The 16,428-nt window shown below is 39.1% G+C and overlaps 1 protein-coding gene and 1 long non-coding RNA gene across 2 annotated transcripts; one reads left to right on the top strand and one right to left on the bottom strand.

The window, feature by feature from the left end:
• Positions 1–4,027: 4,027 nt before the first annotated feature.
• LOC124259221 (probable glycosyltransferase STELLO1) lies at positions 4,028–12,676 on the bottom strand. Its single transcript, XM_046693665.1, has 5 exons — positions 11,370–12,676; positions 9,594–9,786; positions 6,954–7,085; positions 6,694–6,816; positions 4,028–6,355 (listed from the first exon to the last, which is right to left on the bottom strand). The coding sequence occupies exons 1-5, from the start codon at positions 11,443–11,445 to the stop codon at positions 4,381–4,383; spliced, it is 2,499 nt and encodes an 832-aa protein (XP_046549621.1). The 5' UTR covers positions 11,446–12,676; the 3' UTR covers positions 4,028–4,380.
• Positions 12,677–12,870: 194 nt separating this feature from the next.
• LOC124260129 lies at positions 12,871–15,203 on the top strand. The gene is made up of 3 exons (XR_006894077.1): positions 12,871–14,355; positions 14,684–14,757; positions 15,169–15,203. It is a non-coding gene; the product is annotated as an uncharacterized LOC124260129 (long non-coding RNA).
• The last annotated feature ends 1,225 nt before the right edge of the window (positions 15,204–16,428 follow it).

The following is a 16,428-nucleotide window of genomic DNA, read 5'->3' as shown; positions in this document are numbered from 1 at the left end:
AATTTTAATTAAAGACCACCAGGCAACGTTGGCCCGGTCGTGTTATGTCTTAATAATACCTTAGTGGGAGTTGTTTCCCTTTTGTGTATCAGGACCCTGTGATCATGGGTTCGAATCCCAGATTCTGAAGCATGGTAACAATACTAAAATCAAAGTGATTGGTTTGCCAGCAACATGATCCCGCCCTTGGGATTCAATGATTTGGTCCTATACGATTATAAACAGACTACAATCATGACGCGGAAATATTGCTAAGTGCAGGTAAAACAAACAAACAAGTAAATAAACAATCAATCAAACAAACAAACAAACAAACATGGGATTCACAAACATTCCGAAGACAACACGGCTTCCTCTTTTCGGAATTAAACATTACTTTCTGATATGATATCCTACCCATCAAAAGTTTAGTCTCACTTAAAGCACTCACTATATGTTATGGTTACATCGAAGATGAATTTATCCACTGACTTGGGGAACCTACTGCAAAATGTGAAAATATCATGCATCTGAACAGCTGCGTTTTGGTGTAAAGTTTTGTTAAGAATTCGCCAATTTTCACTGAGTTTTTTTATTTACTGTACTCATGACAATAATCTTTGCAACGTTACGAATTTTGTTGTACAATACATCAGTTCATGTGTAAACAGTACCTTTAAACAGTATGGGATATTTTGCAAAATCTAGTTTAGAACAGTTGACTGAAGTAAGTGGCTACATTTACACTAGTGAGTCTAAACTTTTGATGGGTAGTATATTTGAATATTAAATTGAAGCTATTTGTTTTTTTTTAAGATCTCAAGCACAAAACTCAATAGAAACTACATTCAGTTGAAATGTATTCCTCATGTATTGATCTATTGGCGTATAGTGTGTTAAGTAATACACCTGCGTGAACTGTAGGTGAAGACTCCTTGCAAAACTAAATCTGCCACAAACATTTGATCGAAAACGGGTCATCAGAGCATTGTGTAATTCTTATCTCAAAATCCAAATGTCATGATGTACCAACTTCACCTTCCACATTCCCCTGCTAGTCACTTAGGCATTGTTTGCTTAGATCTATTGCTTGTATGTTCGTTGTTAGACGCCACACTCAGCAATGATCCAGCTATATGGCATTATTTGCTTAGATCTAGTGCTTGTATGTTCGTTGTTAGACGCCACACTCAACAATGATCCGGCTATATGGCATTATTTGCTTAGATCTAGTGCTTGTATGTTCGTTGTTAGACGCCACACTCAGCAATGATCCAGCTATATGGCATTATTTGCTTACTTCTATTGCTTGTATGTTCGTTGTTAGACGCCACACTCAACAATGATCCGGCTATATGGCATTATTTGCTTAGATCTAGTGCTTGTATGTTCGTTGTTAGACGCCACACTCAGCAATGATCCAGCTATATGGCATTATTTGCTTAGATCTAGTGCTTGTATGTTCGTTGTTAGACGCCACACTCAGCAATGATCCAGCTATATGGCATTATTTGCTTAGATCTAGTGCTTGTATGTTCGTTGTTAGACGCCACACTCAGCAATGATCCGGCTATATGGCATTATTTGCTTAGATCTAGTGCTTGTATGTTCGTTGTTAGACGCCACACTCAACAATGATCCAGCTATATGGCATTATTTGCTTAGATCTAGTGCTTGTATGTTCGTTGTTAGACGCCACACTCAACAATGATCCGGCTATATGGCATTATTTGCTTAGATCTAGATCTAGTGCTTGTATGTTCGTTGTTAGACGCCACACTCAACAATGATCCGGCTATATGGCATTATTTGCTTAGATCTAGTGCTTGTATGTTCGTTGTTAGACGCCACACTCAACAATGATCCAGCTATATGGCATTATTTGCTTAGATCTAGTGCTTGTATGTTCGTTGTTAGACGCCACACTCAACAATGATCCGGCTATATGGCATTATTTGCTTAGATCTAGTGCTTGTATGTTCGTTGTTAGACGCCACACTCAGCAATGATCCAGCTATATGGCATTATTTGCTTAGATTTAGTGCTTGTATGTTCGTTGTTAGACGCCACATTCACCAATGATCCAGCTATATGGCATTGTTTGCTTAGATCTAGTGCTTGTATGTTCGTTGTTAGACGCCACACTCAACAATGATCCAGCTATATGGCATTGTTTGCTTAGATCTAGTGCTTGTATGTTGGTTGTTAGACGCCACACTCAGCAATGATCCAGCTATATGGCATTATTTGCTTAGACAAAAGCCAAACATTGCAATATCCCCATATGACCCCATGTCATTTCATAGCTTACATTAAACATTAAATTGCTAACTATCTCCCTGACAGGCTGTAGAACATTTTATGACAAATTGATCAAATCAGATAGATTGCCTGATGTTTGCAGAAAATGGGAAGTTTTGATAAACATTGCTATACCTTGGGATGCTATTTTCTTAAATTATAGAAAGTGTACAAATGATATTAAACTCTTAGATTTTCAGTACAGATTCATTCACAAAGTTATTTATACAAGAAAAGAATTAGTGAAGATGAAAATAATAGATAATGATCGCTGTACACTCTGTAAAAAAGAATCTGAAGACATTGTACATGTGTATGTTTTATGTGATATTGCTCAGACTTTCTGCAATGACTTAAGTATATATATTAAAAATACTGTTAATATTAATATCCTATTTACGAAATTTACAATATTATTGGGGATTAACACTGGCTATCTTTTTATTGATAACATCATTCTTGCTGGAAAAAGGTTCATATACCTAGCCAGTATAAATGATAGAAAACCGACTTTGGACAAATTTCTAAATTCACTAAAAAATCTTCTATCAATTGAAAGATATATAGCCAGAAAAAGTAACAACATCGCAAAGTTCCAGAGAAAATGGCCCAAGGAATTGAAACTGTAGTACCAATATATATTTGTGCCTGAGTACTATTATCCTTACCTGGCATACCAGACTATACTATTTGCTATGCAAATGCTGTTACTTCATCATACATTAGAAAAATAACAACATTGCGGTAATAGCCCAAGGAATTGAAACAATATCCTTTTCCTCACTGTATTCTCTCTTATAAATTTACGATGCACTACCTACTATAAAAGTGCACTATGCTAGTGTATCTATTATGCTTGGTTATAAGGTTTGCTATGCCAACATTCTTATTTCTTTGTACCATCTTCACCATAGAAGGAACTAAAGTAGTATCCTCAAACTATAATTCTTGCTTCCACAAGGAACTGATACAATATCCTTTGCCTTACTGTATTTTTCTCTTATAAATGTACGATGCACTACCTACTATAAAAAGTGCTTTACGCTATTATATCTATTATACTTGGCTATAATGTGTGCTATGCAACATTGTTATTTCACTGTACCATATTTACCATAGAAGGAACAGAAATAATATCCTCAAACTACAATACTTTTTTCTATAAGTGTATCATGCGCTATTTATTGTATTGTTTTGGTTAGACCAAAATGTTTGCTATGTCAATATGGATATTTCACTATATTACTTTCTGTATGATTACACTTTATGAAAATCAAATGCAACATGTGTCGGGTTCAGGACTACACCTTCTTAGTACTCGATGCATATGTCATGCTTGTCTACTGTTTCATCATATCATATTCATATGCCATCTTGTATGCTTCACTGAAATGAATAAAAAAAATTAAAAAAAAACTAAAAAAAACCTATCTCCCTGACAACTTCCTTAAGATGTATATTAGCCTTTTTTATAAGGAATGCACGATATTCAACTTACTTTCTCATTTTAAAGAAAGTGTTTCATTGCTAATAACAAATCGGGTGCAGGAGTAGGCTAGTTGTATAGGCGTTGACCCCATGCGATGATGGCCCAGGTTCAATTCCCTACATGGGTGCAGAACGACAGTCCATGTTTCTCAATCGTGATATGGCTGCATACATGCTTAAAGTGGTAATTCACAAACATACTAACTGCACAAAACCAATCAGGGCAGTGCCGATAAACATGTCAAAACGTAAAAGCCAGTGTAATTCCATATTTTATTACGAAATCCCACTGTGTGAATATATTATAATATATTATATTTTCATAAAAGTACAATTTGGCTCGATATTTACAGAAATGTCCATTGAGCATTGCACGTCATGTCCACAATAAGCACCCACAAACACATATAAACGTCACCATTCATGACACCCAGTTTCCCAAGGCAATTCATGTGCTCCACTTCAAAACACATTTTCGTCCACCCAATTCCACAAAACACTATACACACATTTCTGTTTTTTGTTCAGGATAAATGTGATGAGACAATTTATGTTTATATTTTTTCACAAGTTCTTCTCTGACAATCGTCATAATCGTCCTGGGACTTTGTTTTACCTATTCTTGTGCAATTTGTTCCTTATCTCTAATAACTTCGATTCCGAAAGTGGAAAATAATAATCACAAAAGAAGTGTTTTCCTTCTTTCCTGTCCAAATCTGTTCCTGCTTTGAAAGGATGAATATAATGAGAGTCAACCTTGAACGCATCCAGGTTATTTGATCTGTCCTTCTTCCATAGACTCTTCCCTTTGAGGTGAAATGAGTCTTTGAAGTTAGCGAGACCAGCATGCAGCATAGGAATTGTTAGACCAAGCAGGGTATTATGTTTCCTGAACATCTTCCCAAGTCTGATCAGTTCTGCATTATAACGAGCAGGAGCATAAAACACATCAATTGATCGATGAACAGCTCTGCTAAGATTGACATTTTTATCATACTCTTTCAAAAAATTGTTCAAAATTGCATCATTGGGGTTCTTCTTCGCGGAAGTTTGTAAGTCATCTATAAAGAGATTCGCAGCCTTCCTTCCAATGGGCTTATTCCAATAGTACCACCAATATTTGCTTGTATGATTCCTTTCGACATAGGCTACAGGCATTGGCATCCAGAATGTGTCTCTTGGGAGATCAACAAGATTCCAATGATTAAGGAGGATGTCATCCCCCATATAGAGATAACCCTTTACATTTAGCCTCATATTCGCTGCATGAATGAGGCACGTGTATATAAAAAACCACGAGTCTTTCTCCACACCTTCAACGTATGTAATATGTTCCATATTCGTCTCTTTTAGAATTTTGTCAAACCCGGGGTAGCTTGGCCCACAATACATAATATGTCTGAAATATCTCCTGTGAGAAAATTCTAGGTAGGCGAGATTTTTATGAAGAAATTCATAATTTAATATCACAACCAGCATGATGTCTGTTATTGGGGCATTGAGCCAATCCGAGAGGGTATACTTCAGTTTAGGACACGTGTCGTATAGTTTCTTGAAAATATGCTTTGAAATATGCTTTTGGGTTGTGTCAGTGCCTAACAAAATCTCTGCTGGGATAGTTCTTGACGATGCATACGTTAACTGAGGGTTCCACATGGTGGGATTGGAATCAACATCGGCAATGGTTCTTCGTCTTGGTTCTTTGAATTTAAGCTTCTTCAAGTCTGTGACCCATGCGTCAAACAAGGCTTTGTCTTTCTTGGACATGAACGAATGCTTCACGAGGTGATCAACAAGAGATTTTGCACACGCAAACATGCTGAGACTTGGGGTGCATTTCCAGTTCTTCAACAAGCCGATTAAATTTTCAGTGCTCTTGTCTGTTGACTGCTTACCAATCACAAATTTGCTGTTACCAGTAGGATGGGTTAAAGAGTAAGCTGTGGAGGACAGGAATCCAGTACTACCACCAATTTCCGCCAAGAGTCTTTGCGCAAAGTATCCTCTTACTGAGCTACAGGAACCTTTGCATTTGGTAGGCAGGAACATAGTGAGAAATGATTTGTAAAGAAACACGGTGTTCATGGAGCCGATTGGTCCAAACCTATTGCCCGACAGACAGACGGGTGGGGATGACCTGTCAAATGTAATATTGTGGTCCTTGGTGAGTTTAAGATACGACACGTCCTGCTTTCCTAACATGAAATTCACTTGACCTTGTTGAATGAGCGGGACCTCTATGTCCACTATACGATAGCGATGGGGACCCTTGACATACAGCGCGTTCTGGGGGAACCCTTGGGGGAATAACATGGGATATCCAAAATGACCATATGGATTAAAGATGGGGCCATCAGCAAATGCCAGACTGCTGGTGTTGCCAGACATTGCGAAGTCCAAACGGTTGAATTTGGGAAAGATGTGACACTCCGTGTCGTAGATGACGGTGGCTCCTTTGGAGATGGCATACAGGTAACCAATCATCTTCATGCTGTCTGAGTTTCCTGAGAGAAGTTTGGAAATAGCATAGCCGAGGGATTTCACCTTCCCAGAGTTGAGGTATGTGCAGTGAGAGGCGCTGGAAGGCCTGTAACAATATAAAGAAAATAATACATCATTTATGGCGAGCGTGTGTGCGCGCGTGCGCGCGAGTGAGTGAGTGAGTGAGTGAGTGAGTGAGTGAGTGAGTGAAAGATTTGATTAGTCAATCAAACGATTGTGACTTTTTTGGTAATAATGTGACATTACAATATGTTTGTGAATACGACTACCTATTAAAATTGATTTTGTCGCATCCTCTTAAACATGTCCTGCTTGTTTTGTTCCACACTGCCCACCTTCAGAAAATGCTACTCGTCTCTGAGATTAAAATAACCAATGTCGATAATTATGATTTGGTGGGGAAAAAAATAAACTGATACATACTTGCACCCTTTCGGAGTCTTGCCGACAACGACCACTTTCCATCCTGGTATTTTGTTGAAGTGAGTGACGTCACATTCGTTTGAAGAAAGTACGACTATCCAGCTCTCAAGTTTTGTCACGGAACTGCAAATGATATTTACACTTTTGGTTAGCAAATCAATTTTTATCACGGACAACAGTATATCTACAAACACATATATCCAACCTAGATTTTGTCTAAATTTTAAGAAATACATCCGGTGACTTAAAATGTGAACTACCTGGCCCCAGCGTTGAGTGTTTTATTGTTGGTTTTGGAATCCAGATTAATTTGGAGTTGCCTCTTCTGTTGTTGCTGTGGTTGTATCTGTTGTCTATCTGGTGCAACTATTGGTTCCATTTGCTTGTAATCTCTGTAACACAGAAAGAGTATTAGTTGAGCGACAGTCCATGTCTATTATAGGGTAACATGCCGGGAACAGGTGGTTGTTGAGGAGACGTTAGTTGTGTTTTATGTGTTTGCTTATGTCATGGAGTGACAGTTTGTTTAAGGTAAAGACGATGCAACTTTAAGACTTTAACCATGTTTAACCAGTTTATAGACGTAAGTGGGTGAGTTTAGTTTTACGCCCCCTCAACAATATTCCAGCTTTATGGTCTGTAAATAATCGAGTCTGGATCAGACAATCCAGTGATCAACAGCATGAGCATCGATCTACATAACTGGGATACGATGACATGTGTCAACCAAGTCAGCGAGCCTGGCCATCCGATCCCGTTAGTCGCCTCTTGCGATAAGCATGGGTTACTGAACATCAGTTCTAACCCGGATCTTCACGGGTCCATTTTATCGAAACTTTGAACCATGATGGGAAACCTTGAACCTTTATGGTGATGGGAAACCTTGAACCATTATGGTGATGGGAAACCTTGAACCATTATGGTGATGGGAAACCTTGAACCATTATGGTGATGGAAAACCTTGAACCTTTATGGTGATGGGAAACCTTGAACCATTATGGTGATGGGAAACCTTGAACCTTTATGGTGATGGGAAACCTTGAACCATTATGGTGATGGGAAACCTTGAACCATTATGGTGATGGGAAACCTTGAACCATTATGGTGATGGGAAACCTTGAACCATTATGATGATGGGAAACCTTGAACCATTATGGTGATGGGAAACCTTGAACCATTATGGTGATGGAAAACCTTGAACCATTATGGTGATGGGAAACCTTGAACCATTATGCCCATGGGAAACCTTGAACCTTTATGGTGATGGGAAACCTTGAACCTTATGGTGATGGGAAACCTTGAACCATTAATTATGGTGATGGGAAACCTTGAATCATTATGGTGATGGGAAACCTTGAACCATTATGGTGATGAGAAACCTTGAACCTTTATGGTGATGGGAAACCTTGAACCATTATGGTGATGGGAAACCTTGAACCATTATGGTGATGGGAAACCTTGAACCATTATGGTGATGGGAAACCTTGAACCTTTATGGTGATGGGAAACCTTGAACCATTATGGTGATGGGAAACCTTGAACCATTATGGTGATGGGAAACCTTGAACCTTTATGGTGATGGGAAACCTTGAACCATTATGGTGATGGGAAACCTTGAACCTTTATGGTGATGGGAAACCTTGAACCATTATGGTGATGGGAAACCTTGAACCTTTATGGTGATGGGAAACCTTGAACCTTTATGGTGATGGGAAACCTTGAACCTTTATGGTGATGGGAAACCTTGAACCTTTATGGTGATGGAAAACCTTGAACCATTATGATGATGGGAAACCTTGAACCATTATGGTGATGGTAAACCTTGAACCTTTATGGTGATGGGAAACCTTGAACCATTATGGTGATGGGAAACCTTGAACCTTTATGGTGATGGGAAACCTTGAACCATTATGGTGATGGGAAACCTTGAACCTATGGTGACCTTTAACCTTTATGGTGATGGGAAACCTTGAACCATTATGATGATGGGAAACCTTGAACCACTGTGGTGATGGGAAACCTTGAACCTTTATGGTGATGGGAAACCTTGAACCTTTATGGTGATGGGAAACCTTGAACCTTTATGGTGATGGGAAACCTTGAACCATTAATTATGGTGATGGGAAACCTTGAATCATTATGGTGATGGGAAACCTTGAACCATTATGGTGATGGGAAACCTTGAACCTTTATGGTGATGGGAAACCTTGAACCTTTATGGTGATGGGAAAACCTCATTATGGTGGCGGGAACCTTTATGGTGATGGGAAACCTTGAACCATTATGGTGATGGGAAACCTTGAATCATTATGGTGATGGGAAACCTTGAACCATTATGGTGACGGGAAACCTTGAACCATTATGGTGATGGGAAACCTTGAACCTTTATGGTGATGGGAAACCTTGAACCATTATGGTGATGGGAAACCTTGAACATTATGGTGATGGGAAACCTTGAACCTTTATGGTGATGGGAAACCTTGAACCATTAATTATGGTGATGGGAAACCTTGAACCATTATGGTGATGGGAAACCTTGAACCATTATGATGATGGGGAACCTTGAACCATTATGGTGATGGGAAACCTTGAACCATTATGGTGATGGGAAACCTTGAACCTTTATGGTGATGGGAAACCTTGAAACATGACCGGGGCAAACCGAGGCTCGAACTGACGATATGTGTTTGGGACACAAGGGACACAGTTCTACACACCTAATTGCAATACCTATACATTTGAGGAATCCGTGACACCTCTTTGAAGCAAATCTTTAGCAAATCAGCCATGAGTATTCTAATGTTGTTGTTTTTAAAATGTTTGTAGTGTATTTTCACTCTGGATTTCTTAGCGTTACGTTCAGTGTATTACACATAGCCATACTGATTAAATACACCTACATTTCCGGATCATTTAACTTCCTTCTGTGTTGAGTGCCCGCTTTTTCCGGCTGATTGTGCTGGTTGCTATGTGGTTTGTGTGGATGACCCCGAGGGTCAAGGTCCGGTACTGGAGGCGTGAAACAGAACCAGTTTTGCAGGAAGTAAGTTGCAAATGTCATGACTATCAGCAGGATCCATACTTTTTTCAAATCTGCAAATAAAAATGTATATATTGATAATAAAGAAACACGAAGTATTTCATAGACCAAATCAGATTGACAAGCGAATAATATGTTCAATGAGTTGAATATGGCAAAGATATGTATTCATACGAGATCAATTTGATCAAAATAACCAAAGCACATTTTAATCTCAAATGAAATAACAGTTGAAATTGGAACACATTGCAATAACTATTGAAATGGAAACTAAATGGTATACATTGATTACAATAATTTTGGAAACATTAAATAGTCATGCAAATTACACATTCACACACCAAAGAATATCATGTGATTTCGCTGTAATCTAAAAAGCAATAATAACAACTGGATATTATGTGTGCACGTGTGTGGGAGGTGTGCGTGTGCGTAGGAGGTAGTTGTGTGTGCGTTTCTTAACTCATCAAGCGAAAAGCACAAATTGTAGTTTGTCTTGATCTACCCGTTTTTCAAACAAACTGTTTTTTATTCCCAGATGGAAGGGGTACTCGTTGCGGGTTTTACAAGATGGGGTTGTTTAAGCACCTGAATCTCTTTGGGTTCATTACCGATGATTATTGCAGTCATGTTCCCTGTCTAAAGGAATTGCTGTTGCATGACTAGATGTTGTTTTCTGAAGAATGACTGGAGTATACACGTGTACAAAAAATTGTGATGTGACTGATATTTGTTGCCTTTGTAAGAGATCTACAGAATTGATTTCAGGTAGCCGTCGTAGGAAGGTTGGCGGGCAACATACTAGAATCTGTTAACTTGTACTTCTAGGTCCTGATGACCTTGTTCTACAGGAACTCGTCTCGATCTATTCAATAGAACAGAAGCAAGATGATACCTCGCGGTGTCGTGGTTATCCAGTGTTTCATGATAGTGTCGGGCTGTGGTAAATAATATACCTTTATTATATAAACAACAATAGACTCGACTGGTCTTTTTACAGAAAATGATTAATAGTCAGTGTAACAATGGACGGGACGCTATTCATTACCCATTTGAAGGAAATAGATATCCAACTACTATCTCGTCAAAGGGTGTGTGAAAGATCATATCGCCTTTATTGGTGTGCAGAAAATGTCTTCAGAAATAGCTCAGGGACTGGTATCATTGGCCCGGCCAACTCGGGTGTAATGGCAAACGGGTCGTGTCACATTGTTTTTATTATCGAGACGTGGAGGCTCTGTGACGGGTAGGACTACAGTGATTCATGTTGAGTTCGAATCCCGGATGATGAAGATGAAAGCGGAAGACTTTACGATAGGTTATAGACAGCAGAGATAGAAGGATGGAGACAGGGCAGAGGCAGAGAGGTTGGTGGGTGAGGGGGAGGATGTGTAACTTTACATACATAATTGAACATTTTAAATACCACATCATTAGAAACATATGCAACAAATGTGTCATCCTTCGTGATTATTTTTTTTAGATAGGAAAATATGCTAAAGTCAGAGGAGGGAGGGAGGAGGGAAAGAGAGGAAGGGAGGTGTGGGGAGGAAACAGAAGAGAGAGAGAGAGGGGGGGGGGAATGCGTCAAACCCAAACAATGTTGAAACAAAATGGCGATATCATATGTACTCACTCCTTTTGCGCATGTCGACTGGCCTGTAACGCTTCAGATCACGGAAGGTTTTCGTCAACATCTTTATCCCATACATGAATAAGCCCTTCTATGGCGACACTCCAAACTGGTTTTGTAAAAAATCCACAAGCGGTCTCCTTTCCACATCAGTCGTCGGTAAAACTTTCTTGTTGACAACGTACAGGTGTGCTCTTCTTTACCACCACATCAGATACACAGGAGTTTGTTTTTAACAAGTTGCCTATATCCTATACAGCTATGGAACCTGATATATCCTTGTGTTAACTTCACCCAGCAAGCACACCCAGGCGATCGATGTGACCTGGTATTCGCGTTCAATTCAGGTGTGGCTTGTGAAACCGGGTAATACGATATTGGTGTCTTACCAGCAATGACTTACAAACACGGTCCTGGTGTATCGTATTGTCAAGTCTCGATGCGGATCGATGTTCACGTGGTCATATCCGTCTGTGTCCCGTGTCGGCTGTTAAATAGCTACAACTGAGTTGCGGTCAGATGATGATGATTTCAAGTTTAACGTCGGCTTCTGGTTGAGGCCAATGTCCCGTGCGGTCAGATTTACTACGGTCAGCTTATAACGGTGATCAATTCCACAAATGAGGTGACGGAACAATATCAGCGTCTGAAAGGGGATTAACTTTGAAGGGCTCCTTGCCACAACTCGAGCTTATTAGATGTCAAAGTCAGCACAATTAATTAGCTCTATTCCTAAAACAACACGTGCATGTGTGAAATTCCCTGACAAATGGAAGTAAAAACAATGTCTGCCACTTTAATTCGCAACTACCTCCAGGGCAGTAACCCGAGTTTGTATTTCTAGAGCAGATTAACTCATTTAAGAAACTCTTGTTTAAGAGATTAATAAGATGTCGTTAACACCTTTCATTATTTCAGAAGTGGAACAATGTGCTCGGGGGACGCATGAGCAATTTGTTTTCGCGTGCTGTTGCTGGAAGACATTACCTTTACAGGTTGAACATCTATACAGATATAAACGACCTAAGACCCCCTTGGAAGATTTATTTCGGCCTCCCATTTAAAGTTCCCTTAATAGTCGGTTTTTGTTGTTGTTGTTCTTTAGTAACACCACACTTTTAACATTTCTATTTTCTGTTCCCCCTCATTTCATAAAAAGTGTACTACTCCGTCGCCGAAATACCTTAGTTGTGCGTGCGACGTTAAATAAAACCAATAACTAACTATAGTATGTTTGCAATGAAAAAGTACCGATGAATTTCACGGTAAATCAAATAAAGTGAAATTAAGATTGCGAATCCTCATAATTTTACCTTGCCAATTGAACATTTGAATCTCAGAATTTTATTTAACTTAGGATAAAAGTTGTTTAACAAACGATCGTAGTTTCAAATCGCTATTGTTGGTTTGTATTACATGGGGGTATGCACATTAAATGAAATCCGAGAACGAGTAGGGCTGGTCTAAGATAACGCTCAATTTGTTTCACTGTTCCAACTACTGCGCTTACCCCCTTGTAATACAAACCAATAATAGTGATTTGAATCGGTCATACCCCACTTTGCCGGACAGCTGATGATGATAACGAATTAAAAGTAACGGTCGGCTAGTTTGCCGGCTATAGTCTGTTTTCAGTGATTACTTGTCACCCATAGGCATTTGGGGGACATAAGCGTTTGGCAGACTGAGTTCGAAATCATTAATTACAAGGCACCAAGTTGTTTTGAGTGAACTCGATTTCTAGTAACTGATTTTAGTTAAATCGAATTATATTAGCTGAATTGAGTGAAGCTTATTCCAATGATTATTTCTGAAGTTGTGCCTGTATATAAAGAATGTAGACATGGTTCGTTCATTGCAAAATGGCAAACGTTCAAGTTAACATTCCAAATTCGAGGGGAGGTAGGTAGACACTTAATCTATCTAGGTCACAAGTTTAGGGTTAAGAGCACAAAAAGGGACCGAGTTCATTTGAAATGTTGTAAGACAGGTTGTCCTGCAACGGCCAACACCGTCAGTGATGTTCTCAGCAGTTCCAGGAACATACACAACCACCATCAAGATCAAGTTCAGTTCAGAAAATAGTTATGCATATTTATTTATGTCTACAGTTACCATTTTTTTTTTTTCTGAAAATGTACGAAATATTTATTTATGAATTTTATCATTAAGATAAAATGTACCCAAAATGTTGAATTGGTGAAATATGAAATATCGAGATGAAGCTACAGTGTGTACTTTCTTAGGCCGAAACAGACTATAAGTTAATACCCTATTGTTTAAAGGATTATCGTGCATCAGTGAATTTTTATCTATAACAAAAGCGTCCGGCAAAACGGGAACCCCCCTTTGAATCTATGAATCTTGGAAGAACGCATTTGCAGTAAATATAACAGTTATGAAGTCGAGGACGAAATTCATTTCTCGGCAGGCTGTAATTTTTATTTGGATGTCAGATACGGCTTATGGAACGCTGTCACGGTAGTATACCCTTTCTTAACCCAGTACACTCCTGTTGACCAGGTCACTCTCATTATGCAAGATATTGCCAGTTTATTAAACAAGTAGCCGCTTTACCCCTACGCATGTTTAGACGTCGTCAATTCACAAATTACCCTACCTCTTCACTATTTAACTTCACTTTCTTGTCCTCCTTTTAACTTCGTGGTTCAATTTGGCATCCCCAGTAATTTTACACTATTGTTTAATAGTTATTAGTAATTTATTATTTGATTTTAACTTTTGTCTCTAAATGCAAAATAGTGTTTCATAGGCCGTATTGGTCGGATGTTGTACTCAAGTTTATGTCTATATTTGTTATGTCTCTTATGATGTACAACATGGGACACTTTAATAAACAATTTTCTTCTTTTCCTTCTTCTGTAAGATGCTGACTGATGGAGGAAGTATTTTCATCTTTAAAACCACGCCAGGACATATACATATTTCAATTACTGAAAGCGACGGCATATTGTTTAGTGACACGTTGGTACGTTCATTTGTATCAAATCATTTGCAATTTAATATCCAATATAGATTTGTATATTTGATCATTACCTTTTAATAAACTAAAGCCTGGCAAGTCTTAATAAATATTCAACAGATGTTACATTTGACTACTTTGTAAATGGCATTGTGTAATCATTAATAAATATTCGTTTGTCATTTCCACAGTTGAATCATAAATGACCAGAATTAAGTCCCCGTTTCATGTAATTCGTTGTGAGAAGGAATTTAAGCCTTTAAATGATTTTATTATATTTAATGTGAACGTGTATCCTAATGGTATTTTACGAGCGCTTTCAACACTTTTCCAGTTTTGCAGTTATTCCGTGCCCGGCATCCCGAGGGTGATTGTGTTTATGGTATCCACTTAGGTTACAGTGAGTGAGTGAGTGAGTATAGTTTTACGCCGCTTTTAGCAATATTCCAACATGGGTCTCAACCCAACAACGGTACTAGAATCTGTACGTTACTAAGAAAGTGTAATCCCAAATATGTTACATTTGACCACTTTCTATATGGCATTGTGTAATCATGGGAGCCGTGCCAATTTACACTTATCGGAGGGGTACACAAAGTCCACAGTCTGGCCTACCAGTTGTCCGACTTAGTTTTTTTGTGTGAAAGTCGCGGTGGCTGAGCGGTCTAGGCGTCTGACTTTGTGTGCTGGCGATTAGGTGAATGACTCTGAGGGTGTGGGTTCGAATCCCTGATGGAACTCAACCCAACAAAAGTACTAGAATCTGTACTTTACTAACAAAGTGTAATACCAAATATAACACTTGTTACAATATTCCAGCAATATCACGGCGGGGGACGCCAGAAATGGGCTTCACACATTGTACCCATGTGGGAGTCGAACCCGGGTCTTCAGCGTGATGGACGTATGCTTTAACCATTAGGCTACCCCACTGTTAAAGATGAGTTTCTCGGAGGTAAGGACGTGCGAGGTATTCAGGCGGTATGAGAGACTGAGTGGCCTACCGACAGAGTTGGTTTCTACGTTGTAAGAATGTGGCGTGTTATCAAGGGTTCGAGATACAGAGTGTTTTTTCCGTGCAACGGATGTGAGTTCTCTAGAGACTAAGTGGGGTTTTTCATTGTAAGGATGTGGACATTTGGTCACTTCAAATTGATGATTTGATAAACATAATGGTATTTAACTCAGTAGCTTGGTAAACCACGCAGTGTAAATTATTCTAAATATATATCTTTGAACACGTTACAACATCACCACGTTTCAAGCCAAGTTTACCGCATACCCAAGATCCGGGTTGGAATTGATCTTCAGTAACCAATGCTTGTTGTAAGAGGCGACTAACGGGATCGGCTGGTCAGGCTCGCTGACTTGATTGACACATGTCATCGTATCCCAGTTATGTAGATCGATGCTCATGCTGTTGACCACTGGATTGTCTGGTCCAGACTCGATTATTTACAGACCGCCGCCATATAGCTGGAATATTGCTGAGTGCGGCGTAAAACAACAAATCAACCAACCGACGTTCACCGCATGATGCCACCGAGCAAGGGTATGGTACTCAAGAACAGGTAAAAGATAAATATCGGGGAGTATTTGGGATTCCAACCTACGAACAGCAGATCCTTTTACAACTAAGGGAAGTAACATCGTCACAAGAAATTTCAACAGTATAAACAATATCGAAATACCTGTCCAATGTGACATTTATCTGTTTAAAGTGTGAGATTCACAAAGCCACTCTCTTTCACATTGCATTTTTGGTGAGTGAATGAGTGAGTATGGTTTTACGCCGCTTTTAGCAATATTCCAGCTATATATCACGGCGGGGGACACCAGAAATGGGCTTCACACATTGTACCCATGTGGGGAATCGAACCCGTGTCTTCGGCGTGACGAGCGAACGCTTTAACCACTAGGCTACCCCACCGCTCCCATTGCATTTTCAAGTCACATGTCAACATAGTTAGCAATCGACATATCCTCTAAACATGGAAACACTCCGCACTTTTGAAACTATGATGTCTGTATTTTCTCTAATTTGTTTCACATTATAGCAAACCAATATACGGAATTATT

The sequence above is a fragment of the Haliotis rubra genome, unplaced genomic scaffold, assembly GCF_003918875.1.
Source record: "Haliotis rubra isolate DU_JTF1 unplaced genomic scaffold, ASM391887v1 Scf1, whole genome shotgun sequence".
In the NCBI taxonomy this organism is placed as follows: Eukaryota; Metazoa; Mollusca; class Gastropoda; order Lepetellida; family Haliotidae; genus Haliotis; species Haliotis rubra.
Note: the sequence above shows the minus strand (reverse complement) of the source record. Positions and strands in the feature narration are given on the sequence as shown.

What these genes read in the sequence shown, in the direction of transcription:
- LOC124259221 (XM_046693665.1), bottom strand. Translation starts at nt 11,445, where the DNA reads ATGTATGGGATAAAGATGTTGACGAAAACCTTCCGTGATCTGAAGCGT. An exon ending in AGTCGACATGCGCAAAAGGA is followed by an intron (nt 9,787 to 11,369) that starts GTGAGTACATAT and finishes TTTTATTTGCAG; the next exon opens with ATTTGAAAAAAGTATGGATC. An exon ending in AAGACTCCGAAAGGGTGCAA is followed by an intron (nt 6,356 to 6,693) that starts GTATGTATCAGT and finishes ATATTGTTACAG; the next exon opens with GCCTTCCAGCGCCTCTCACT.